Below are 27333 nucleotides of genomic sequence, written 5' to 3' on the forward strand. Positions count from 1 at the left end.
TTCCCTTAAATACCTTTATATACATTTATACTCGATTTTACCTGTTGTATATAAAGAATAGATACTGTAGTAAAAGATACCTTATACATGTATGAGACACATGATATCCATTTCATGTCAAATAAGTGGTAAACTAAGCTTATCAGACACAAATACGAACTTCTTCATGCGTGTCTTCAATCTGGGTTAATATTTCACTGCAGAAGTAAACAGGGGCTGTAGCCATCTATTTGATTAAAAAGGGTAATTTTACTGCTTGCAATATGTCTAAAGAAGAAGTCTTGCAGAGAGGAAACTGGAAATCCTGGTGGGAGTTTTTATTTTCTTCTGTCGGTTGTTTAGTTGGACTTGGTAACATATGGAGATTTCCTTATATTTGTTTCAAGAACGGAGGAGGTTTGTTAAAAATTAAGAAAACAGACTAACAGTAACAATTTCAGCATTTGTCCTAATTAACTAGCTAACCAATTCTGTAAAGAACACGTGCAACTAATAATCAATCGGTATTTTTGAGGTTGAATTGAATTTTTAAAAAAGTTAACAGTTGTCCATCTAGCAATTTCTTTATGTGTCGAATGAACATGAAAATTCATGAATTCAAAGTAGAACTTCTGGCATAAATGTAAATATAGTCCCCCACCCTCAGAATCTGCAAAATCTCGGTCATAATGATATTGTAGAAACAAACAAATTATACATAAGTCGATATACTTTTACATATCCTGTGTGTTCTTAGGTATGGCATTTCAAACTTCAATTTTTGCTTTAATAGTTTTTAAATTTGGGTTTTCATGTTTTGAAGTCAGCATTTACAACTCAAATTTTAAGAAGATATTCTAACTTTTAAGTTTTTAATTTCAAGTTAACAATTTCAGGTGGCTTAAAAATAAAAGACTAGATTTATCTGCTGTAAAGTTGAAGAAACCAAGATCAGAGTTTAAAAAACGGGGGAAAAAAACAGAAACAAGATGTGTTTGTGAAACACTATGCGCCCGGTGGCAACAAAGTTAAAAAAAAATATTTTTAGCATATAAGGTCACAGTCAAGGTCACATGGTCAATGGTGTCATTCGAAAGAGCTTAATTGGTATTGTATGTATAACAAATACGAGGTCTCTATCTTTCATGGTCCAAAAGTTATGGCCAAATTTTGAAAAAGATATTTTTAGCATATAGGCACAGTCAATGTCAAGGTCAATGATTTTAGTGTCAATTGAAAGAGCGTCATTAGTGGAGTAAGCATACCAAATATGAAGTCTTTATCTTTCATGGTTCAATAGTTATTGCAAAAGTTTGAAAAAGCTATTTTTAGCAAATAGGTCACAGTCAAGGTCATAAGGTCATTGACCTTGATGTCATTTGAAAGAACCTTTCTAGTGGAGTATGCATATCTAATATGAAGTCTCTATCTCTCATGGTTCAAAAGTTATGGGGAAGGTTAAAGTTGTCAAATAAACAAACAGATAAACAGACAGACAGGACGAAAACAATTTACGCCTCGTATCTATCGATTTGGGCGCATAAACACAAGACGTAAGTTGGAATTACTTACCTTTACGTTTGAATATAACGTGTAAATAATATGCTTGAGAACTAATGAATTATTGCTTACGAATTTTTTATGTGTAAACGTATAGAGAAGACGTAAGAATACATCAAATGTTATTTTAGGACAGCATTGTTGATCCTACATATTAAGCGATGAAAAAATTGTCATCACGACAACAGATACCTTTTTGACACTCTAGAAAGTCAGGTATTATATCACCTTTACAGAGGGTTGTCGCCAAACTGAAATTTACGCTCTTGTAATTTTGTTCGTATTGCAGTCTGATTCAAAGTATTTTGGCACTCCTAGCTTTTTTTTTATTAATATATCTTCTAGAAAGGTCTTAACTTTAATTCTTGAAAAATATTAACAATTCAGATTTAAGCCTCTTTATTACCGGTACAAGACATGTCCTTTATTGATAACTTCAGAAAGTTACAGACCAAAACTAACATTTCAAATTATGATAATAAAGATAGGAAAAAAGTTTTCATTAATTCTAAGACATCAAGTGAGACTAGTTCTAGATTTGAGTATTCTTCCCAAACCTTTTGATTCATAGAGCTAGGCCTCAGACTATGCACTTGTCCTTAAGCTTTTGCATTAACAAAATTCTGTAAAGGATATATTTTCGTATGGGTTTTATATGGCGCCTTTTGTTGCAAGCGTACATTTAACACCAAAAAATCACTGCTAAAGTATCTAGGTTTTCTTCACCTGAAAATATAAACTTTTTTAAATTCTAGGAGCTTTCCTGATTCCATACTTCATATTCATGTTCCTGTGTGCAATGCCAATGATGTTCTTGGAGATGACTTTTTCACAATATTCTAATCTGGGACCTGGAAGGGTATGGATTTGTTGTCCGCTATTGAAAGGTACAAAACAGAGAATTCGAATATAGGATAACTGCACGTAAAAATACATGTATATTTGTTAGTTTTAATTTTGAAACATTGAAATATTGTTGAGACTTGTGTAAGTATACTGAGTATAAGCTCTATGATATTTTACTCAAATAATCAATATCAGTCTCAAATTTGTTTATAAACTTTATTTTTTGCTGTAACAATTTGATAGTCAGCAAATGACAAATTAAAAACATGTTTATTGCATTTTTAACAGCGAAATACTGTAATTTATACATTGAATAAAAATGATCATGACAAGGAGCATACGGCGGGTGTGACCGGTCAGCAGGGAATGCTCACTCCTCCATGGCACCTGATCTCACCTCTGATGTTTCGGAGGTCCATGTTTGCTCTGCTCCTATTTTTTATTGTGTTATGGACTTTGATATTGAATGCTGTTCGTTATCTCCATATCCTTCTTCGTCACAGTGTGAAAGGATATCAAAATGATATCCTTTAACAGTGTGACAAAGATCAGAAGTGTGAGAAAATTCTTGATTTCAATATTTGTTAAGTAATATTTTGTTGAGTTAATAAAGCATTCTGACAGAGATAAAGACTGCGAAAATTTCGCAAATATGTTGCTGAAATTCATGTTTACAATGTTTTTCACTTAGCTTATGACGTAAGCCTAAGACTGCAAGACTACAATTACATGTAAGACATAGGCAAAGGAAAAATCAAAGAAAATGTAATAAACAGAAAATTCAATGTTTTGTAGTTAAATTTGAACTTTATTTCATTCGTGGGACAGGATTTTTTGATATTTTCACTCCTGCTTCGCACTCTTGAAAATATCAAAAAAAAAATTATGTCCCACTCGTGTAATGAATTCCATATTCATTTTCAAAACATTGAAAATCCTCTATGTATTTATTCAGACATTTAATAATTTTTAAAATTTTCCCAGGAATAGGTCATGGAATGGTCGTATTGACGGGGATTGTTAGTACTTACTACAACGTCATCTTGGCCTGGGCCCTGTATTATTTTGGAATGTCTTTCTTCCCCAAACTTCCATGGACAAGTTGTGATAATGACTGGAATACTGAGTTCTGTGAGCTACGTGGGATGAATTCGAGTTTGCCAAATTACACACTTTTTACTAAAGATGACAATGTTAACATCACACTTCCTTCATCTGCAGAGGAATTCTGGACGTAAGTATTATGATAAATAAGTAAGTAGTGTTCAAGTTTTGATTAAGATCACATTATTTTATTTGAGAACAAAAGATAAGTCAAGACTATACTTATCAAAGAGCCATTTTATATTACTTTTGACTGATATATTTCTTTGAAACGTGTAGTTTCAATATTTGTTGATGTATTTCAAACAAACTATAAATTCTGAATAAGAGTTTCTTGATTGCGGAAGTAAATATCGACAATTAACACATATTTAGTGTATATAATAGTATTATAGGAAATTTTAACTCAAAATGCTCATTAATTAATAGCTTGCCCTTTTTGAGTTGAATAGTCGACTCTTCAGAAGTTTTTATCTTAAAGTGACAATAACGGAAACAAGCTTGTCAGTTTTAATGGTACCTTAATTGTGCCTTTAATATTAATATTGCTTTTCTGGGAAAAAGACATACAATTATCAAAAGCGATATATTCAGCAAATTTTAAAAGGATATATAAACCAATTCATTACCAATTTAAATGAAGGAAAAAACAACAGGTGTTACGTCAAAATGGCGCTTAAAATTGGGTCCATTGTTAAAGTTTCCACTTGATACAGGAACGTTATCACGTGCAATACTTTGAATATTTCAATTTTTCAAAAGATGGTTGAACTGAATTGAAATTGAACGGAATTCATTTGCTCTCATTGTTGACACTTAAAATTCTTATCCATAGTTTAAGGTTCATGCAATTTAAGCATTTGATAAAAATTGAAAAACAAATTGTGTTAGAATATATGGCGTTTCAATTACATAATGGTTCTTAGGCAAACGTTCCGTGCATCTCTCTCTCTCTCTTTCTCTCTAAATAAAGTGTTTGTTTTCTTAGGGAAAAAGATTTTAACTTTAACTTTGACATTTTAGAAATCACACAATTTGTGATTATGGAGAATTTCATTTATTTAAAGATGTTTAAGTATTTTTTGACAATTTCTTTGATATATCTTATTCGTCATAAGACAGAAAAAGATTTAACACTGCTAAATCTTGCCTGGTTCTTTTCTTAAATTGATGCATGTGTGTGGTTTTCCTTGTCGGTATTTATCTCCGATATTTGAATATTAATATAAAACCCGTGTTCAGAATCAAATTATACGCTTTTGGATTAAATTATCACTATAGAAATCTCTGTAAAGAAACTCCTTATCTTAAGAATATTTTCAGGGGAAATGTCCTTGATATCTCTGATGGCATTGGGAACCCAGGGACTGTCCGCTGGCAACTTCTGTTATGTCTGCTGGCCGCTTGGTTAGCTGTTTTCTTGTGTTTATTCAAAGGAATAAAGACTTCAGGAAAGGTATTACAAGAGTGTATTTTGGTTTGTGTTATAAAACTATACTAGTATATCATATTTTTAATTGCAAACGGGATTTAGATTGAGGAAAAGTTATGCTTTAGAAGGAATCATTTGCCTAAACCATTTCTGAGACAGTTTTAATGTCTATTTGTGCATGTTAAAAAATTATAATCAGTTATTTTTTCTTCTTTTATTGATTAATGCAATGTCGTCAAGTTACTGTATCGTGGTAAACTTTTTTTTTATTTTGAAAAATGTTAATATGTTATTAAACAACACAATGTTGAAGGAAATTCTGCAAAAATGTGCGTTGTTCTATCGTTACTCGTATTAAGAATCTCGCAAAAATCAGACCATGTGAAAACTTAATGAAAGGAGAAATATGATCCTAAATAAACATTTTATATTTTTACAGGTTGTATACGTGGCTGCCACGGTACCGTACCTATTCCTGTTGATTCTGTTTATAAGAGGGTTGACATTTAATATTGATGGAGCAGCAAAAGGTCTAGAAGTGTTTCTGATTCCACGCTGGGAAGATCTACTTAGATTCAATGTAAATTACGGATGATTTTGTTCAAATGTAGTGTATATTTAAGTATATTACATATGTACTTGTAACTTGAATTGTAACTTTCGTGCAAAATACACTCTAAAAAATTAACATCTATCATTTATTTAAGAACTAAATGATCATTTTTTGGAAATAAGTATACTGCTGCTAAGCAAAATCATACCGAAAAAAATGATGAATTCATCGGATTTTATCAATTTTATGATAGCAATCTACTTTTTAGTATATAGTTGCTCCACTTGTTCACAAACCTTTTTTCTATTACTTCTACGAAGGATAGGTTATTCAAGAACATCTCCGTAAAACGAATTTTTTGCTGTTACCTTCAACATGACAATAAGATATATCGACGGCGCAATATCAATTAACAAGTTATAGTTACTTTTATTCATACTAATATGTCGATTCGATATGTGTCCAAGTAAACAAGACACAAGATGTCTTTGGGTATTTTAAATAAAAAGACCTTAATGATGATATGAAAACAAAACTTCACGATAAAAAGGACGACTTCATTTTTTTCTATTGGCAACCTTTCTTGCTCCGTAGCATAAAATCATATCATTAGCATATGAACTTATGAGGCAAGGGAATGTAGAATAAGAATATCAAAGACTCATTTGAAGTCATCGTTCCAAAACTTCTCAAGTCAATACACTTGTTTAATCTATCTTTTGGTCAAATGCTAACAGACATTTTTCATACTAATTGTTCGTGTTGTTTGGCAATTATTAACATGTACACACTGACATTGTTTTAAAAATTTTCTGTGTACTCGGTCATGGCATGAGCATACGGCGGATATGATCGTTTGTTTGAAGATGCTTACTCCTCCATGGCACCTGATCCCGCCTCTGATATTTTTGAAGGCCCATATCTGCCCTGCTCCCGATTTGTATTGTTTAAAAGAGCTGTGAGCATGAACACTGTTTATTATCTCCAAATTTATGTTTTGGTAAATTTCCTCGATAAGATGTGGTGTGATTTGTATTGCTTAAAGGAACTGATTAATTTATGTTTTGGTTACTTACTTCGTTTAGGTGTGGTGTGATGCTGCAGTGCAGATGTTTTACTCCGCTGGACTGGGATGGGGAGGCATTGCTACCCTGGCAAGCTATAATTCTTTTAATAACAACGTCTTCAGGTGAATTCAAACATATCATGCTACTTTCATTTAAGCTTATGAATAGAGCTAAAAGAAAAAAATTACACTCGTACTTTTTATATCTACACATTAAAATCACAATCATATGATATAAAATTAAAGTGCTGTATAAAAACTTTGCAACTATATGAGGAACAACCTTCTTCAGGAACAAATTGTGTGAAGTTTAATGCACAAATCAAACAAGCAAGCAAAGTACGAATTATATATGCAAGACACTATTTTGGCGACCAAAACAAAATTTTGATTTTTAAATAAGATGCCAAATTAAAAACAATTGTCACATGTGAATTTATCTTAAATTTTTCAAGATGTTTTATTTCCATTTTTCCAGAATAATGGTTTTATCATGAGAAATTAAAACCTTTGAAAATGTACTAGTTATTAAAGACAATCGGAAATAATTTCAAAATGAGTATATGCATATTTTTTCTTGTCTTACAGAGACGCCATGATTCTCCCTGTTGTTGACGTAGTGACAAGCGTCTTTGCCGGATGTGTGGTTTTCGTCACGCTGGGTTTCATGGCGGAGGAAGCCGGTGTTTCTATCGATAAAGTTGTTAAAAGCGGTAACATTGTAATGTCTTGCTAATTTGTTCTTTTCTTTTCTGATTCTTTTACTTTTATTTCAAAATTAAAATATTTTAATCTCAAATAAAAGATAACTATGTAATTCATTTTTGTTGGATTGATTGATTAATTGTATGTTGTTTGAAGTCCCCACCCGACACATATAGGAACTTTAAGCACTCATACAAAGAGCAGTGACTTTAACTTCTTTACTTCTGGTTCCAGTTGGTAAGCAAAAGAAGCGTCCTTGCTAAACTTGTTAACGTCTCCAATTTAACGGGGCGATAAGAATTGAACGCGGGCCCAATCAGATCACAGAAACACTTACTCCTAGGCTTCCATGGCCCGTTCAGTTTGCTTTCTTTGCAATAAATTTGGGGTTAAAATTTCAGGGTTAGACGTTCCATATCTGAAAATTTTACTAGAAAAAGACGTTGGCACTTCATTGCACTTGATCTGATGTTTTGGAAGTCTGTGTGCTCGGCTCCTATTTTTAATGGACTTTGTTATGGATTTTTGAGCTTGATTTCTGCATGTTCGTTATCTCCATTTATTTCATTTTTAAGTTTTATGTTCGATACAATGACATTGTCAGCGAATACAATCTATCATTAAGTCAAAAGCTGATTAACGCTTATCAGAACTTATTGTTAGGTCATTATTTACACACTGAAATGTCAACGGATTTTTTGTTTATTTTCCGATCACGATAAGGAGCACACGGCGGGTGTGACCGGTCGGCAGGGGATGCTTACTCATCCATGACACCTGATGTTTTAGTGGTCCGTGTCTGTTCTGCTCCTGATTTGTATTAGATAATGAACTTTTGAGTAGCATACTGTTTGTTATTTCCATTTTTTTAGTCTATTTGAAAATTTCAGAAATAAAACTACTTGTACCATGTCATTCAATTAATTTTTTTAATTGTTTTTTTAAGGACCCGGAATAGCCTTCATTGTGTACCCTGAGGCTGTCTCCAAGCTCCCTCTTCCTCAGTTGTGGGCAGTTCTTTTCTTTATCATGCTTTTCACAGTCGGACTTGATAGTCAGGTAAGAAAATCTACTGATACACTTCTTAAAATTATAATAAATGTAAATATACTTTTATGTAAGTTGTTTTGTACTTTTTTCAAGCAACAATTGTTTTGTAGCTATATTTTGCAATACATTGTTTCTGAAACGCAAATAAGATAACCGACGAAACATTATCAGCAACTTTATTACAAGCAAACAAAAAAATTACATTTCTTACAAACCAAACAAACAATCAACGCCATTTTCCATGGTATCAGTCGTTTGGCAAAACTTCCACTGAGGAAAGCAGACTAGAATATTTTGTTAAATGTTACTAGGTACAATTTTATTGTCATCTTAATCATGTTCCCCAAACGAAGTTGGGGAACATATTGTTTTTACTCTGTTTCTTATTATTATTATTATTATTATTATTATTTTTCTTCTTCCTGGGAAAATCTTTTCCGCGAATGATCTCGTAAACTACACATTTGATCAAGGTGAAACCTTTTTAGGGTCACTAGGCATGTTATGTAGATTTGCGGAATGAAGGTCATTTTGCACGCACGTGCTTGCAAGAGCGCGCACGTGCAACACGTGAAATGACTAATATAATGGATACAGCCGTAACTTTTCTATTTTTTGATGAAATGTTTTGAAACCCATAATATAAGGATATATAAGTAGTACAGACAAGATGACATGGTCAAAAACGCAAGATCTCATGCGCATGCACGTGCGCTTCGCTCTGATTGGATGAAACTTAAGTCTCCATATCTTTCTTGTTTTTCGACAGAATACTCTGAAATTTTGAACTTAGTCATACATTAGGGAGATCTACAGCCTGATATATAAGAATTATCATGAAAGCATGTGCATGCACGTGTGCTTCCTAGAGCGTGCACGTGCAACACGAGAAATGTCCAATATAATTGATATAGACGTAACTTTATAATTTTTTTATGAAATGCTTTGAAACTCATAATATAAGGATATATTAGAAGCATAGACAAGAGGACATGGTCAAAATAGCAAGATTTCACGCGCATGCACATGCGCTTCTCTCTGATTGGTTGAAACTAAAGTCTTAACATCTTTCTAGTTTTTCGACAGAATCCTTTGAAATTTTCAACATGCTTATACATTATGAAGATCTACAGCATGATATATAAGAATTAGCATGAAAGCATGCGCATGCATGTGTGTTGCAATCTGATTGGCTGAAACTTTGAATGCCTATAGCTTTCTTAGTTTTCAACAAAACGGGATGAAATTTAGAGTATGATTAGGTATAATTGATTCCTACATTATGGTACTATCAAAATTGAATGCACGAACATGCATGCATGCACGTGCGCGCGCAAAATACGCAAAATGACCAATATACTTAAGAAACAGTAGCATGTATATCTTAAACATTTTTTTATAGATTCTTACAAAATATAGATATGTTAATGGTTTAGACAACATGCCATGATCATCTTGCATGTGCATGCACGTGCTTGCGCGTACAATGCATTAAATGACATATAGTTGAGATCATTGTAGCTTTTATAATTCTTTGATGAAATCCGTCGATACTGATCATATTTTAAAAATGTCTTACAGGAATTAGGCACAAAAGGGAGTTGGGGAGCGTTTGGGGAACATCTGTAACGGTTCCCGTTACAATTAGCACTAGTTTCATTTTAGATGGTGCACATTCAAACTTTGACAGGTGCTTTACATGACAATTTCCCTAAAGCTTTAAACAAATGGAAGACTTCATTAACAGGCATACTCTGTTTTATTGGGTTCTTGCTTGGGATCCCATGTATAACGCAGGTATATATACATAAATGACCATAAGGATATACATTAGCTTTTCGGAATGGTCATTGGATGTCATATTTTATGCTATATCTGTTACTTTTTTATAATATAAAACCGAATTAGTAATTAATGTACAAAGGATCAATTCGAAAGAAATGAATTTTTTTTTACAAGATCCTCATTATTTTATTCTGCAGTTATGCCCCTTGGTGTTGAACTACGGTCACCTAAATTAAAGCAAATATTATACTCTAGTCTATACTATACTCTATTAACCTAAAATGTATCTGACCTTGCCTTTTTTTTAATAACAAATTGTTACTGTTTACATTGATTCCTTTAGGGTGGTATCTATGTCCTAACCCTCATTGACTGGTACTGTGCCAGTGTGTCTGTAATGTTGTTGACACTTCTAGAAGTGACGTCATTGGCCTGGCTCTATGGTAAGGGATTTCCTGTTATTTTTACTTCTGTTGCTATTTATATTAATTAAAACAATAAATTAACGAATACTAGTATATTTTTTAGGTTATTGAAGTAAATGTGCAATATTTTCTTGTATGAGACAAATGCAAGAACACTCTTAGCACGTTTCGTTTTCTGTTATTCTTTGTTATTCAGATCTAGGATGAAAGTGAGTTTTCCTTTTTGAACATTTTCTGTGAGCTTTTCATTTGTCTGCATGGCTATTACAATTTCTTCGAAGCACTGGAAAAATACCGAAACATTTTTTTTTCAAATCGCATGCTGTTTTTGTCAGTCGTGCTAATAGAATGATTTGCATCAAAGAATAATTTATAAAAGTTTAAAATGTTGTACCTTGTATGTTGTTTTTTTAAAGAGATAATTTTGCTTTTATATCATTCTAAGGTTTATTTGATGTCTTTATTGATAAAAAGATTTTTTTGTTTTTAAGGTGTGGAAAGAATTTACAAAGATTTGGAAATGATGATCGGGTATAAACCAACGCCTTTATGGAAGATTATGTGGCTATTTGTAACTCCATTGGTGATATTGGTTAGTTTTTCTTCGTAACGAGACAGTCTTTACGATTCAACATTAAAAGCAGTCGGATATGAATATATATTGTTTCTGTAATTCTACTTTTAAATACCATACGACATACATATACCAAGCAATAATGTACGATTCTTAATGATTTTGTCCATTTCTTACAATTCTTTGTTGAATTGCTTTGTTTAGATTATCTGGATTGTCAGCTTAATTCGTTATTCGCCAGTAGAGTACGGTGATTATAAGTACCCATCATACGCCGTGGGAATAGGGTGGGTGATAGCTATCTTATCGTTAGTGTCAATACCGGTAGGAATGGTAACAACACTCTTAAACACGGGGGACAACTCTACACCTCTTCTGCAAGTAAGTCAAGTTCTAAATCAATAGCAACCGTTTTACCACTGTCATGGAATAAAATAATCTTTCTGTATGCATTTCATAGCTGCTTTTAAGCAAAATATTTTTAGATGAAAAATATTGAAAAAATTTCTCTTAGACTTTTGCAATTGTATTTCAAATTAAAGGTGAGATCATAAAAATATCTCAACCTTGTATATTGACAGAGATTAAGACTTTCATTACAACCTACAAAGGACTGGAAACCGGCGATACAGACTCTTCCTGGTGATGTCGAGATGAGAAAAATGCTTGTTTAAAATTATATTTTAATACAAATACATGTACAGCTGTATTTGTTTTAGCATTTTGCAATTAATGAGCATGTGTCTGTGTTATGAGACTTTTAAAAGTATAAAATATTAATTTAATGTTTTTTAGTTAAGGTACATGTATGTTAAATACTCAGTACATTATTCTGTAATAAAAATAAAGCATACCTTTCTTGTGAATTAAAAAAGCAAAAAACATATAAAAAAAATACTTTATTCAATAAATAACCATCGTGAAAAACTGATATTGTGGTAACAATTCATTAACTAAAGTGTATTACCAACAACACGTACGCGGAGTACACGTTTGTATCTCTACCAGTGCGTGCAGTGCGCGTGCACAAATACTGCAGTGTACAAATTTAATTAATACATGTAAAGCACCATACAGTAGCTAAGATTTCTTTAACAAACATTCAACAAATTGGTCCACTGCATCCATTTAACAATCTTATGCATATTTTTTTTCAATAAAATTTAAATTTACTTATAATCACACGTATATATTCCCTAAATTAAAAATAATAAAACAAATCTCATGGTTTCGATTTCTTAAAAATATCTTGTACCTAGCTTACATACATGTATCACATTTTCAAACACAGCCAAACAATATCAAAATCTGACTAGCATTTACGATGAAGTTGAATAATTCTAATAAAACAAAACAGTAGGTTATGTCCTTGCACTAAATCCTTTTGAAAAATGATATTCCACAGACATTTTATGATACAAATTTTTTACTTGGTATTCCTGGTACTCCAGTGCAATTTTTTTCAAAAACTCTATCATCTTTGATCATATCTTTGAATGAAAAAACTATTACGATTTTGTTTATACTTGAAATACCAAATAAAATAAACTTTGCAATAAATAATATCACAGTATAACAGTATTTGCAATATATAAAAATACTGATGTAAACATATTTTCAAATCGTGATATTGAAATTGTCCTTTTATTGAATTCTTTGCATAGAAATTTTTTCAATTATATTGAAAGATTAAAAATACACAGATACTTTGACTGTCGTTAAGACTGTTCTGTTTGGACAATGACTCTATTAGACACTTGACATTCGCCCCTTTGATTACACCCTAAAATCAGAAATTCATACTCCGTGCTGGCCTGTAAACCGAATACCCTGTGGTCTTGCCTTCCATACAAGGAGAGTGTTCGCCAAGCTCGGCTCTGACCCCGAGGGCGATACAACAGGAAGTGAGAGATGTGCTGCTCAGCGGCGATGTCCTGGGGGCTAGAACTGTAAATCTGTACAGACGTGGCGAACTGCCGACAAAGGCTTTCAACAATCACAGGAGCTAAATTAAGAAAGATCATCAAGTTAGTATCATTCATTTAATTCAATATTGAATCGTTATTTTCACCGAGTCGCAAAATGATTTTTATAAAAGTTTCCCGCTTTTATCCTATCAAAACGTTAAATAATTTAAATTAATTTAAATGAAGATTTATAAACAAACCTGGAATGACACTTTCTCCTGGCAGTAATGTGGTACACTGAACAACCTCCGAGTTAGCACTTCTTCCTGCCTGGTTGCTAGCACTTACACAAAAATAGTAGGTTGTTGCTTTGCAAAGATTTTCAACTAATACCACAACCACTCCTGAACAGTTTGGAACATTTTTCGCAGCAAGTCTGTCCTCTGGGACATTTTTGACAATCAATGTATCCTGAAAATGTAACATGCTAATTTTCAGCTTGAATTTAATATGCTTTTTTTTTCATCTAAATTGGAAGAATCCTTCTAAAATTGTTATAGTTTGTCAGCGGAAAATTTCTTTCAAGACGGAATTTTATTATAATTCTTTATTGCTATAAAATCTTGAATCTGTTTCAGGAATTATATGATTTACACTATATATGCGAACCTTGTCATGATATTTGTATAAAATATTTGGAAAATACAACTCCAGACAAAGACCATTTTTGAATTAGATACAACTTTTTTGTTTATAATAATTGTATTTTTTTACTACCTGGTAAAGATTAAAACACTGAGCTATATCATCAATTCAGATCATATTTTGTCATGTTAATTAGATCCGTGACTGCATACCTCGATTTCAAGACTCTTTTGTTCCTCCGAGCAATAATGAATTTGGTATTCGTCTATGACGTCATGTGAGTGTCTGGGAGGGGAGAGCACTAGTACGACTGTGTCCTCGCTTCTGGAGCACCGCGTGACGTCAACGCTTGGTGTAACAGGAGCTAAAAAAGAATGCTTCGTGTTGAAATCGGAGAAATGACTCGGTTAGATCAAGAGATCGAGGGTAGGATTTGCAAAGTGTTTTTGCAGATTAGCATGAACACATGTGTTATATTAAGAATAAGGATGATCAAAAATAATACCAAGTAAGTAATTCATGTCTCTTATGATATTTCTTTCCTTTCTGAAATCTACAAGTTTTCCCGGCAAGACGTCACAGTCTGAAGGTTGAAATTGTGCGGTTTCACAGTCAATTGTGGCCTTCACCAGTCTGCAATTTTAAACGATCAAATAAAGAAAAAAAATTTTGTGTCACAAATGCCCATTAATTTTTTTCAAAAAAGTCATATTGCATAGTTTAAAAATCAGTTGAAATCTATCAGAGAGGTTCTGGCCTTTGATCACGAACGTTTAACTAGATCTAGAATCTTTAATACTTACTTTTCACTTAATGTATTTGCCACCTGGAATAAAAAAATAATTTAATGCGAGTTAAATTTCATTGTCTACATGCTTTACATATTTATGTTTGACATGTATAACTAGGTAAACAGATGTGTAACCTGATTCTGTTTGTCCCTCAAACACTTGTAATCCTGAGAATGTTGACATTACAGATTTTATTACCACACTCAAATGATCTTGTTTCTTTTTAATTTCTCTTGAGAACAGAATGGTGACCCAAAGGATCGAGGACGATGTGCATATTTTGATTGAGTTTTAGAAAAGGAAAAATGCAAGCTGTACTTTGCTGTGTGAAAAATTACCACGGTAATTAAAAGAAGACCGAGAAATAATGAGTGACACAAAATTCATTACAAACAATAGGTAAACTGCATTATATCATAGAATTTGCATAGAATATTAGATTTTCTAAGTTAATATGAAGTTACTATTCATTTTGACACCGGAATATAGTTAATTTGAACACCAGATTACAGTTAATAAAAACTAGAGGTATAATGAGCACTGGGCTCACAAAATGATAACCCCGTCTCCCATATGAAGATAATAGCAATGTGTATGTTTTGTTATGAAAGACCCGAAATAAGTGTCGGATCAAAAAGTAAAATAGGAGTTGCACAATAGCATTATGTAATAAATATTCGTTGCAATTCTCATAAATTTCATTCAGTTATATAAGAGGAGTTGTAGATAAGAAATTGGTTTCCAAGTCTTTTCGAGGGTCATGAAATAATGAATTTTTTCAGACCACCTGATGTATTACATTTATATACGTACCTCTAGAAACTCACTGACATCCTCGTTTAGCACCTCCGATGTGTAACTATACAACGCCTGTGAAGATCCTAAGATCCGCTCCATTACTTTTATCAGTTCTTCTTGCTCATTTTGACGAATGCGTTCCTCGTACTCTAGATCCGCCAGGAAGAAATTTCTCTTATTTTCAATTTCAGCTAAGAGCATGTCACACTGTGCGTTGATTTCGCCCCGCTTTCTGTCTATCTTTTGCTGAAATAATTTGACAACAACATGCAGTTTTGAAAATAAACTCTAGTTATTATTTTAAAAGAGTCCAAAGAATTTTGTTAATCTTGAAATTATGCTCTTTTGGAATACTCTTACCTGCATTTCTTTTAAATTATCTCTCTGATTCTGTAGAGCCGTTGTCACTTTATCCTGACTGCTGCCTAATTTTTGAAGATTTTTATCAATTGAAGCCTAAAATGAAAAAAAGTTATCCTCTGACACAATTCTTTTCATTGTCATAATAAAGTTAATAATGTTGTATATACTTTAAAAGGGTAGCAACAAACCTTTATGTCTGTATATGCGTCTTCTATAGTGATCATGAAGTGACCTTTGTGAAGATTGGAATCTTTGCAGGCCATGCAGGTTGGAACGCAACATTCTTTGCAATACAAGGAAAGTTGGTCTGCGTGAGTTGTGCACATACCATTCACAGACCGATTAAGATCATCTCGAGGGGATACCAACTCGTGGGTATTGAAAGGATCCTTCTTCTGGTGAGTCAGGAGAAGGCAATTGGAACAGTAAGACACGTTACAATCTAGGCAAGACTTTTTAGCTTTTTTCTTTGCTATATTACAAAGTTGGCATAGCACTGACAGTTCGGTCCCTGTGTCAGATTGACTAGAAACGGAAACATCTAGAAGTGAGGCATCGTGGGTTTTTTCTTGTTGATTGATGTTTTCTTTCGAGCTTCTGTCCGCTTTGTAGCGTTCTATGATATTTTCTAGAGCAATTACTCTAGGCAAACTAGAGATCCCGCCACTCACGTAACAATTATCTCGACAAACGGGACATCGTATAAAGTTGAAATCAAACAAATGTTCTGCGCAAGGAGATCTGCAGAGCACGTGGGAGCATGGAAGAATTATGGGATAGGAAAATAGTTCCAAGCAGATTGGACACTGTAGATCGCTGTCCACCTCCATCTTGGGTTTCACTGGACACTTTGATGGGGCCACACGGACGTGCTCAAAAGCGTGGTTCCCGTTGGTTGCAACGACGTTAACTGGACTAAATACAAATCCTTCCCCAAAGTCCTGAAAGTAAGATATAGATGCTGTTACGATTCATTGAGAAATTTCCCTTCTAAGTTACCTTCAACCTTATGAGTATGGAAGAAAATCCTTCAAATCAGAAACCTAGATAAATATATTATTTGGTTTCGGGAAAGGCTTAAAACAAATTCCATATCCGATATTAAATGGAAGTTATTATGAATGTGTTTCGTCAACAAATCCGCCATACAGATGCCTAATGAAGCCTCCATTTATTAGATGAATTACTCATCCCACATGACAAGGTACACAATGCATCTAGAGTAATGTTTTCCTGAATGTAAACACAGATCCATTAAGGAACAAACTTTCCGCATATTGATCAAAAATGGGTATGTCTTAATCCGCCATTTCATCTACCTATTAAGATTATTAAGGAGAATTCAAATTTACCTTCTGAATATCAACGTGTAATTTGGCGGCATCTTGAATTCATGTTTGTGCAGCAATCACCAATGCATGACAAAACTAAGATCAATAATTAAATAAACTTTTCTTTGCGAGAGTCCCAGAAAATTAAAACCAGACACGATCGATAGCACTTTTTCCCTGTACAGGATGCTAGTTGTATGCTTAGTGTCTACAATGAATCCAAAACAGTTCTTCCTATATTTGCTTTCCAAGTTGCACATGAACAAACTTTGATAAGGTTGAAAAATTTCAGCGATTGCTTTACTTTTCAAACACACTCTCCTGTAAATAATCTAATCAATATACCGACACCAAAGTTTGAATGCATGGACAGGGTTAATTTTCGAGGACCTATTTTGGCAGAGACTGAATTGGTAGACGGAATTCCACATTACAATCGTAGCTCCGTGTATTCTTGCCTATCAATCGCTATTTTAGCCACACGTATTCAGTAAGTTTGTATGAATGTCGTTTGGCAGGACGGTAAGACTTTAATCTCGTGTAAAAAGAGATTTTTCATCAAAGGCAGTATGGATTAATCTTATTACGACGACAAAACTGTTTCTAAACATTTTTATTCTTTTTCGACACCGCTTGTGTCAGCAAAAGTTTAAATAGCATACATTTTCTTTTCATGTATGTGCAACGTTTGCTTTATCGTTCATTCACTGGTCTACAAATAAAAATGACTTCAGACCTCCTTTAATCGTAATATTTATAACTTCTGGAGAGTGCTTATGTAATTCATGGTAAAAGTAATCAATTTTACTACCAATTTTTATCATTTTATTGTCCTTCAATGTGTGTTTGACAGATTACAAAACATAGTTTATAATCAAAATTATTCTTAAAATGTAGGTGTTGCATGCTCATAGGAATTTAAAAATGGAAATGTTAGATGAACCTTTTTTTAAAAGTATAATATTAAAAATATTTAGCTTTTCAATATTATTATACTTGATGCCTTTATAGGTTACTTCCAGGACTTGCTTATCTAATGATGCCTGAAACATAACTGATTGCGCCCATGACAAAAGGGTCCTTATGGCATTTCTACTAAAACAGAGAAATAACGTCATAAAGATGTGACGTTGCAGAATGACGGTGAACTTCGACGCAGATTTTTTTTTAACCAAGTGTTTTGACGTTTGACGCATCCAGAGTTTTTATCGCTGTTTCAAACACGTGGAATTTATTTTCATTTACAAATTAATTTAATCAATATCTGAATCTCCTAATCCATTGATTTTTAAAAGATGTAAATAAAAACATTTAGAACTGGTTTCTTAACAAACATTATTAAATACGTCTCTAATAATACCAAGTTTTCCTACATGCGTAAATGTATAGAAGCTGTAGACAAGGTGTTTTCTGATAGGATAATGGACCTTTATACTCTAGATAAATTTTATTTACATATTCATAACATTTTTAGAATACATCTTAGACTGGGTATATCGTAAAAAAAATTGCAAAGGAAAATTGTCTTCCTACTTCTTTTAGATCCGCTCCACCATTCTCAAATATACATCGCGATCGCGTCGATCACACGTAAACATTGATTCATCAGTGCATACTGTTTAAACTGTTGTTGAATTGTTTGTACAAATGTTGAAACTAAACATACATCTTCCACGTTTTCTACAAATCTAGCAAGAATGTGAAAGAACGATAGTCATTTTCTATAAATAAAAATAGGAGAGATAACTCTGATGTCAACAATCGATGTTACAGAGGTACCAGACATTCATTTTAATTGCGTACTTTTTCACATTTCAGCTGCATGTTCGCATGAATTTACTCCCGGATTATAAAAAAGATATTTTATGACCAAATAAAAACACTTTTAATCGTCAGCTTAATTATGAATTTTTAAATAAAAAAAATATTGTTGTACTTTGGGAATAAGGTTAATGTAGAAAAAGGGAAAACAAAGAAAAAAAGAAAAGAAGGAAAACTGCAAAATTGAACAGACTTTAATTTTTTTTTCAGATCTCTTATCTATAACTTTTTTTGCATGAAATAATTTCATGACAAATTTCATTTTTTAAAAAATAATAAAAATGTAAAGCGTCTACCTTATAATCATGATTAAATAAGTTAAACTTTAAAAATGTTGTTTTGTCTTATATTCGTGTTGCACAAAGACAATTTAGAGAAATTAAAACAAGCAAAAACATCCAAATGAAAAAAAATGTTCTTAATGTTCTAACTTAAATAGAGCTGGTCAAGTAAATCTGATGAGAGAGAGAGAGAGAGAGAGAGAGGGGGGGGGTAGATAAAAATATTTATATTGAATCTATTTATCTAATATTGAGAAATGTGAAATTCTATTGAAAAAGATGAGTTTTAAAAACAAATGAAATAATAAATGAAAGAAAATATCATTTTTGTTCTCTAAGCTATATATACATGTATAGCTATTTATTTTCAAGATCTCCAAATTTAATATACATGTAACTCTTTGGTACTTACGTGTTTTTTTTCACACGGAGTTCAAATGTTTTAAGCATTATCTGCAAATTAATTCCTTAAGCCATGACGAACTTTGTCTTTCATAAAAGCTGGATCAGCATTGAATGTCTCTTAACAGATCAATGCTGAAAACTCAATCATCAATGAACTGATAATCCCATTGCTGTTATCAGTGTGGAATAATATATTGTTTAACCTGCCATTAAATTATGGATAAATATTATTAAATATGCTCAAATATGATTTTATTTGTTTTGGTTGATAAAAGAATCCTTATAAGTTCAGGGTCGGGTTTTATTTCTACATGTAAATGCTAACAGAAAATAAAATTCAATGCTGAAAATACATGACATAAAACCGTTTTATTTTGGCCGCAGTGCAGGGGATGGGGGTGGGGGTGGGGGGTGCCCTTATATATTTCCGTAACATGTAGGCTTTACAAGGCTTAGCATATCCAAGCTCCTGGCACCAGGCACGTAGCATCGTTTTTGAAAGTGGGGGGGGGGAGCCAGAGAATTTTTTTTACTTCCCTGAAAAAGTTGACAAGCCAAAAAAAGGAAAATGTTGCACAAAGTCGAAAATCCTATTTTGTGGGGGTGGGGGTAGAGCCCACCTTTTTTTAATGTCAACTACTTTCAGTACCAATTTTTATACTACGTTTTCCGTACATCACTAATAGTAGAGGGGGGTAGAGGCCAAATTTTTTTAATGTCAACTACTTTCAGTACCAATTTTTAGAATGAAGGGGATTTTTTTTTAATTAAGTTATTAATAATATGATGATTTTCTAAGATGTTTACATCCCTACAAAATCTGACATTTCAAAGCTCAGCCAGTTCACAGACAATTGTCAGGAAATATATTATAAAAAACAGTCATATTCAACTGACTGTATATTTAGGCATAAACAATTACATGTCATTAATCTTTAACCCACCCCTACCCCAACAAAAGCTATTCATATAAACCGTAAATGGCATCTTTAATTTAATTCTATGGGTGCATGTGCTTCTAAACCCATCCACTTCATAAAATAAAACCAGATTTTCTAATTCTAGGGTATCATTATATACATGACTAACAATACTGAATTCATAGCAATTCAGTTCCAGGCTCATAATTTTTATGATCGCTGTGCAATTTTGAAAATGGCAATGCTCAGAATTAAAGGTACAAATATAAAATGAAGACTAATAGGCAGAATTATTTCGAATCTAAATTAAAAAAGTGAATCTGCAAGTTGTAGGGTAAATGGTACTGGGTGCACCTAAAACTTTTGAAGTAAAAAAAATATTTTTTATCTATTTTAACTCGTGTTCACAAGAATTGTAAGTTTCTGCCATTTAGATTTTTACCCCCCCCCCTTCACCAACATACACATTATCCTACAAATGTTAATCCTGGGTTTATCTATTGTGTAAATAATAGCGGATTATAACTCATTCATTTGTTTGTAAAATTTCCACCTTCTGATTGGTTAATATTAAAATATTTTTACTACTAGACTGAAAAATATTTCGTGTATCCTTTATATTTTCAAAAAAAAAAGCGTATCATTATTGACCCAATGCAGACAGACAACCTTATAGATGCAGTGAATCAACCGAATTTCCTTTTTATTTACTGTCTATTGTGTATCGTAATTACAAATGTACATGTTACATGTACCACACTTCACAATTTTTCTGTCTTTATATAAAATTTAAAAAGAAAGAACAATCAAATAAATTTTCACTTCACAGTTTCGCAGTAGCATTTAGGTAGCGTAATGTTGTTCCAGATAATTATAATTAAATTTTTTTCCACATATATGGTAACTAAAGATGTATCGTTTATGCTGAAATCTTGACCTATCGAGAGCAATGTTTAAATTAAAATAATTTTCAAATGAATTCTACAGGCTTATCAAATTACTCTTGCATGGATTACCAGTAAATATTTTGTTTGAGAAAATAATTGTTTAAAAAAAAATGAATGGATGTTGCCCGCTGTTCAGGTCTCTCCCTGGTGTCATAGAAAAGTGAAATGTAAAACAAACACCCCTAATACTATACGCCATTGATGGATGTATAATATATATAACAATTATTAAAAGAGACAATGAGATAAAAATAATGTGCATGGAAAAATATTAAATATTATACAACTATTAATCACCGTAGTAAAATTACAGAAGAAAATCATTTAACGTTCACTCTGAAAACGTTTGACGTTGTTGAAAAACATGACGTCATTATTAACCTGTTAAAGTATATTAAATAAAAATGAAGAAAAAACCTACTAAGAGTAGACGTAGGACCATAAAAATTCATATTTGACAACTTCTAACCTTATTCTATCAGAATCCGTGAAAAACTCAAAATGCATAAAAATTTCCATAAGGACCCTTTTCACATGGGCGCAATCAACTTTGTTCACGTTCATTAAAGTTATAAAATTAACAAAGCCCTACCTGCCTGCAGAAAACATTCGGGTATGACTGATCGATCAGGGTAGGTACAGTTTATACCTGTACACCACGTAAAACTGTTAAACTCTTCATCTCCACGAAAGAATCAAGAAGTCGTCGAGAAGGGCAAATACAGTAACAAAAGCTCTGTAGATAAGGCAGGGGTTTGATAGGAGCACGGCTTATTGTAAAGCAAACTCCATTCAAAATCTCAAGGAGGGAGTAATAAAGTTTATCATTGAAAATGCTATCAGAATGATTAACTGCTAGTGTTTCCATTGTGTAAGGAAACAATCGTAAGTGAGATTGGTTAAATTTGCTTTTTGATATACAACGGTTTTTGCAAAGAACATGGACCTGGAATTATACTTCCTAAAATAAAAACTTTTAATAAAGGCGTAATGCGGTTTAATTTTGTTTTGTTCAAATGTTGTTTGCCCTAAAATCACGATTCTTGGTTATGAACTAACAGAAAAAAAGTGAAATTGTATTTTGAAAAAATAGAATTCAGAACAAATTAGTTTAATTCTGCATGAACATTTTTCCAACTCCATGAATACAAGTTTTCTAATTAAGTTTAGAAAAACATGCACGACAGTAAGAGTGGATATTATCATTCTTGTCTTATTACGTCTCTCTATGACAAGTTATACCAACAAGATCTCATTCAGACAGAAAATCAGGTTTTCGTAGCGATTGGCTTTAACAATAAGTGTTGATAATCAATCCTTGAGTAAACAAAAATTAAACTCCTACCTCAATCATTTCTCTGCCTTATATACCCCGGCAAAGGAAGGCAAATCTCCATGTAACATTCTCTAACGTTTATCATAAATAATTAAATTATTCAGGAATATTCAACCAAAATATTTCATCCGAGGAGTGTTCCCTCTCTTTTCATATACATGCAAAATCTCGTTAAATATCAAGTACAGGTGAAAGTTTATACATCGTTATTGTGTTTTCCATCGATTAAGTAAAAGGGATCAAGAAGGCATACATTTTTCTTTGTTCTACTTTGTGGGGAGAACTTTAAATCTATTCATTTTTGCTATTTTAAAACAAGAGAATTTACTTCTTGTACAAATGATACTTATTTATTTACGAAGCTCTACAATATATTTGAAACATGGTACATTTGCAGCCTACTTCCCACGGCAGACCTCGTTATATTTAGAGAACTTTATGGTATTTTATGGGCATTAAACGCGGTTCATTTAACGCAAGCTACTTAAGGCAATGAATACATCAATATGCATGGCATATAGCGCGTAACAATAGAAAACAACCTAGGACCGTCTACCTTTTATATTTCTTTTAAATGACTAAACAGCAAAGAAGATTAAATATTAAACGTTGGAATAGGTCCCCAAAATCAAATATTCCATTTGCTTTTAATTTCGCACAATATACTATTCATTGATTTCAATCGTATAGATATAAATGAGAATTTATCAGGACGTTTGCATTGATTTCTCAATTAAATATAAACCATTCCTTTGATCGATTTTTATTTACTGTTGATTTATACTGCATTCAAAATTTTTCAGTTTTGAAAGCAAGCACTTTTTTGCTTTCCACAAATTATGTAAATCTTACATTAGTCTCCTGTACAACAGACTTTAAAATAATCAGTAAATTTAACCAAAAACTAGTAGATAAATAAATAAAAAAGAAAGTGAATTGTAAATAAGGACAAAGCTAATCTATGTCAACAAGAGTTATAATTATTTTTTCACAGAGTTACATGAATATTCGGTCCTGTTCCCCCTTATTTTTTCTTAATTTCAATTCAGTATTTTACACGAGCAAATTGCAGAAGGTATCCTATTTGAGATAGTATTTGATGTTTACACTGTTTGAGAAATATAGAAAATAAAATAATTATCATTATGTACAAATTTATGACGACACCCTTAACCATGCTAAAAATAAATACTTACCTTGTTCATCAGGACAGAATGTCGCATCATCCTAAACAATTAACCTTATTCTAATAATATTAGTCGTTTCTAAAGTTAACGTGTGTAGGTCATATTGATTCCCAAGAGGATAAAATACTTAAAGAATCGCTGTGACATACAAGGGTATAAGCTCCTCCATTATCCCGTAATGGATACATTGTTTGTACAAACATCCAAGTCAGAACGTAGAATGTCTTTATCATAGGTCGCCTATTTGCAGATTAGGAACAAATTGAGTATGAAATGTTTTGAAAGAACATTAGAGGAATTTCAAACATGTCATACACTTAAGGCAGCTTGCTTCAATCTCGTTGACCTAATGTATTACAAGAGGACATTTTCTGGTGAGAAAATTAGGGAATTTATATGTGTCAGTCTAAAGGATTGGAGAGGTTCAGAAATAAAACAACCCCGCTTTAAGATCTTTTCTTATAATGCCCGAAAAGAATATCTATTTCCTATTTATTAAAAGTGCATACAGCACATGTAAACACGTGGGCTTTAATGCATTTTTGTGAATTAATCCTTATGTGGGCATGGTAAAACTATTAGGAGTGTATCGATTTCAGAGGATTCCCGTGTCCTTCTGGATGTATCATAATTAGTTACTTTTGTCATTCACCTTTTTAACAGTTTATTTATTTTTCTACGAGGCAAACTGAATATGTAATTATTTTGACGGATTTTATTAAGTAACTGAATCTTGAATTTGTCTTCAACTAACTTGCAGTTATTGGTGCTAATTCATTTTCCATTCTCTTGCATACTATATTCATATCTGAGGGATAATTTGTTTGCTTGATTGTTTGACGTTCAACTCAAGAATTTCTCATTTATTGAAACGCCAACACCTATAAAACTCGGCACTTAGGGCGTTTGGGCAGTGAGAGATGTTTTTCACGCCAGCACGTATTGCGACACGGGACCTCAGACTTCACGGTCTCGTCTTCCTGCACTGAGATATTGAACGACGTAAGGATCACCTACTTACTTAGCGACTCTAGGGCAAACGGTCAACAACTGCGCTTCGTAGGCGATGTTTGAAGGGTAAAAAAACCCAAGTATATTCCATTTGCAGGGTGTTAATTTAGGATAAAAGTTATTCAATATTTAAAAATATCGAATAGAACATTTTCATGTTTCTATGAAATAATTGTGTTTTTTTCATTTGAAATTACAATAAAGATCTTTTCAAAGGCCTTCTTTCAGACTTTTTCCTTGCATGGTATATTCGATCTTTTGAATAAATTTGATATTATTTATCTGAGCCTTTCAGAAATTACTGTTAGATGAAACTCCGTAGCATGAATAAATTGTCTGAGTTAACGGAATTCTATGTTCAGGTATACGTACTCGTGTTGTCTTTCTTTGTCTATATGTATGTCGTATACATGACCAAGAAAATAAATGGGAAGGATATCTACCATTCACATTTTCCCATTTTCATATCTATACCTTGCCTAACGGTGATCTAATGATCTAAAATTTCTTTGAAATCCATCCACTACATGAAAAATATCTTGCAAAAAGCATTAACTTATCATGAAATATGTGGAGACAACAAACAGTATTCGAGCTCAAAAGTCCATTTAATATTAAAAAGTGTGAGCGGCCGGGGCAAATACGGACCTCCAATACATTAGAGGTGGGATCGGATGCCATGGAGAAGTGAGTGTCCCCTGCCGATCGGTATCACCGTACCCGTTGTGTGCTACTTGTCATGATCGCGAAATAAAGGGGAAAATCCGTGGACAGCTCAGTGTGTAAACAATGGCCTAACAATCAGTATGAAAAAAGCCAATCAGCATTTGACTTAATGATAAATAGTATTTGCTGACAGGGTCATTGTATAGACCATAGAAATTACAAAATGAGGACTTTGAACGAGACTGCTTCATTAAAATCTTTGTCAGTAACTCACATCGTTTTAGAAATTGTTCATACGTAAGACATGCTCTTCCCGTATCGAATCAGCTGAGAGATACAAACTCTGTATGCAGGTGACAAATTAAAGGTATAACGCTGCATAAGTAAGGGAAGTTGATGATTGAAAAGTTTAAGTCATCACGTTTATCTTAAAGCTTTGTCGTTAGATAACCATTAGTTACGTCTTTTTCTACTTTAAGATCAAAATATGAAAAAGAAGTGTCAGACTCTGTGGTACCTTAATTTGGAAATGTTATAAAAGAAGTAAATGTGTGATTAACCATTGTAAGTTCATTCTCTTCCGTGGGTTTAAACAAAAAGCATGCACAAAACAGTTACTTGCAATTGTACGATCAATGCTGTTAGACGAAAACAAAATTTTCCTTTCTGATTTATTTAGCAGGAACAAAATCGTTTTTGACTTGTAAATTCAATGAATATACCACTCGTCATTAAAAATAAATGTGAATGCATGTTTCCATTATGATAACATTATATGCATGCAAAACTGTAAACCCTGAAGTGCAATAATAACTGTGAATCACTTAACATATTATTATTAGTATTTCACAGTATGGCTTGTTGATTAGAAAACATATACAGTATTAGGGAAATTTAAACATGTAATGAATTCAGTTTTTTTATCTTCTTCTTCTGAAATGTTAAGGATATTTAAATTGCACTGCATGTATTTGCAGAAAGTTATCGTTTTATTCATTTGAAATAAGAGGGCAGATCACTACATAGGATTGGTGCTCTCTAATGATAGGTGCTTTCAGCTTCTATAAATTCAACTCTTTTTATCTTACCTTTTTAACCGCATGTTTCGGTCTCAGATTGGTAGCGCTATTGGTGCGAATGCTACGGAGATTCTTTCTAGACATCTTAATCTTCTCTATAAAGTGTGATCTAGAGGAGAAAATAAAAACACAGTTACAATTAAGTTTATGCTAAAAACAGTTGCACTCTACGATCACACAATCACGATTCTAAACAAAACGAGATTATGATTTCAAATCTTAGCCACAACCAGAATCAACTGCCAGAATTAACCGCTAATTATAACCAAGTCTCACATAACTGTTATATGTTTACATGTACTCACAACTTTAAGTGTTGTTCGTTGTATTTATTATATAATAGCTTATTAATCTCTCCATGAAAGAATCTGATGCTTTAATAAAACATCGATTTGCAATAAAGATATACATGTACCTGCAGACAGAAAAAAATATTCACAATGCTGGTACGCAAGGACACATGTTCGTTAATGTTCGTTATTAGTGCAGTATACTTTATATCACAAATAAAGATAGACTGAGATATAAAAACACAAAACATCTGTTTGCACTAAAGATACCCGCATAAAGATGGAATCATCGTGAATTTAGTGTCGTTTAGATTTTTTTTTTCAAACTAGTCTTGCTTTCAAGATCACAATTGAATCTAGGTTAGAAAAGGTCAAGGACAGAACAGTTTTTATAGGTTTGACATTGTTCTCATGAATTTAAGAATGAAAATGCAAAGGTAGCATATGGATAAGAATAGGCAGCATTAGCGAAATCC

At 32.6% G+C, this 27333-nt stretch overlaps 2 protein-coding genes across 6 annotated transcripts; one reads left to right on the plus strand and one right to left on the minus strand.

The window, feature by feature from the left end:
* The first annotated feature begins 198 nt into the window (after window positions 1-198).
* Window positions 199-11817, plus strand: LOC134262275 (sodium- and chloride-dependent glycine transporter 1-like). Its single transcript, XM_062744649.1, has 13 exons — window positions 199-396; window positions 2295-2426; window positions 3370-3619; window positions 4813-4945; window positions 5361-5501; window positions 6560-6663; window positions 7129-7253; window positions 8192-8304; window positions 9961-10092; window positions 10424-10523; window positions 10997-11097; window positions 11284-11460; window positions 11661-11817. The coding sequence occupies exons 1-13, from the start codon at window positions 264-266 to the stop codon at window positions 11751-11753; spliced, it is 1734 nt and encodes a 577-aa protein (XP_062600633.1). The 5' UTR covers window positions 199-263; the 3' UTR covers window positions 11754-11817.
* Window positions 11818-12452: 635 nt separating this feature from the next.
* On the minus strand, window positions 12453-26661 carry LOC134262276 (E3 ubiquitin-protein ligase Midline-1-like). 5 transcript variants are annotated; one of them, XM_062744650.1, is made up of 9 exons: window positions 26577-26661; window positions 15772-16524; window positions 15581-15676; window positions 15236-15466; window positions 14435-14457; window positions 14137-14264; window positions 13844-13995; window positions 13247-13457; window positions 12453-13084 (listed from the first exon to the last, which is right to left on the minus strand). In XM_062744650.1, the coding sequence occupies exons 1-9, from the start codon at window positions 26649-26651 to the stop codon at window positions 12798-12800; spliced, it is 1956 nt and encodes a 651-aa protein (XP_062600634.1). In that variant the 5' UTR covers window positions 26652-26661; the 3' UTR covers window positions 12453-12797. The 5 variants fall into 5 exon arrangements, with proteins under 5 accessions (XP_062600634.1, XP_062600635.1, XP_062600636.1 ...); XM_062744651.1 differs by lacking the exon at window positions 26577-26661 and adding an exon at window positions 23821-23975; XM_062744652.1 differs by lacking the exon at window positions 26577-26661 and adding an exon at window positions 22634-22686.
* Between the last annotated feature and the right edge of the window lie 672 nt (window positions 26662-27333).

Source organism: Saccostrea cucullata, unplaced genomic scaffold, assembly GCF_032062105.1.
Source record: "Saccostrea cucullata isolate Sc308-1 unplaced genomic scaffold, CSIRO_AGI_Scuc_v1 ctg1506, whole genome shotgun sequence".
Lineage (NCBI taxonomy): Eukaryota > Metazoa > Mollusca > Bivalvia > Ostreida > Ostreidae > Saccostrea > Saccostrea cuccullata.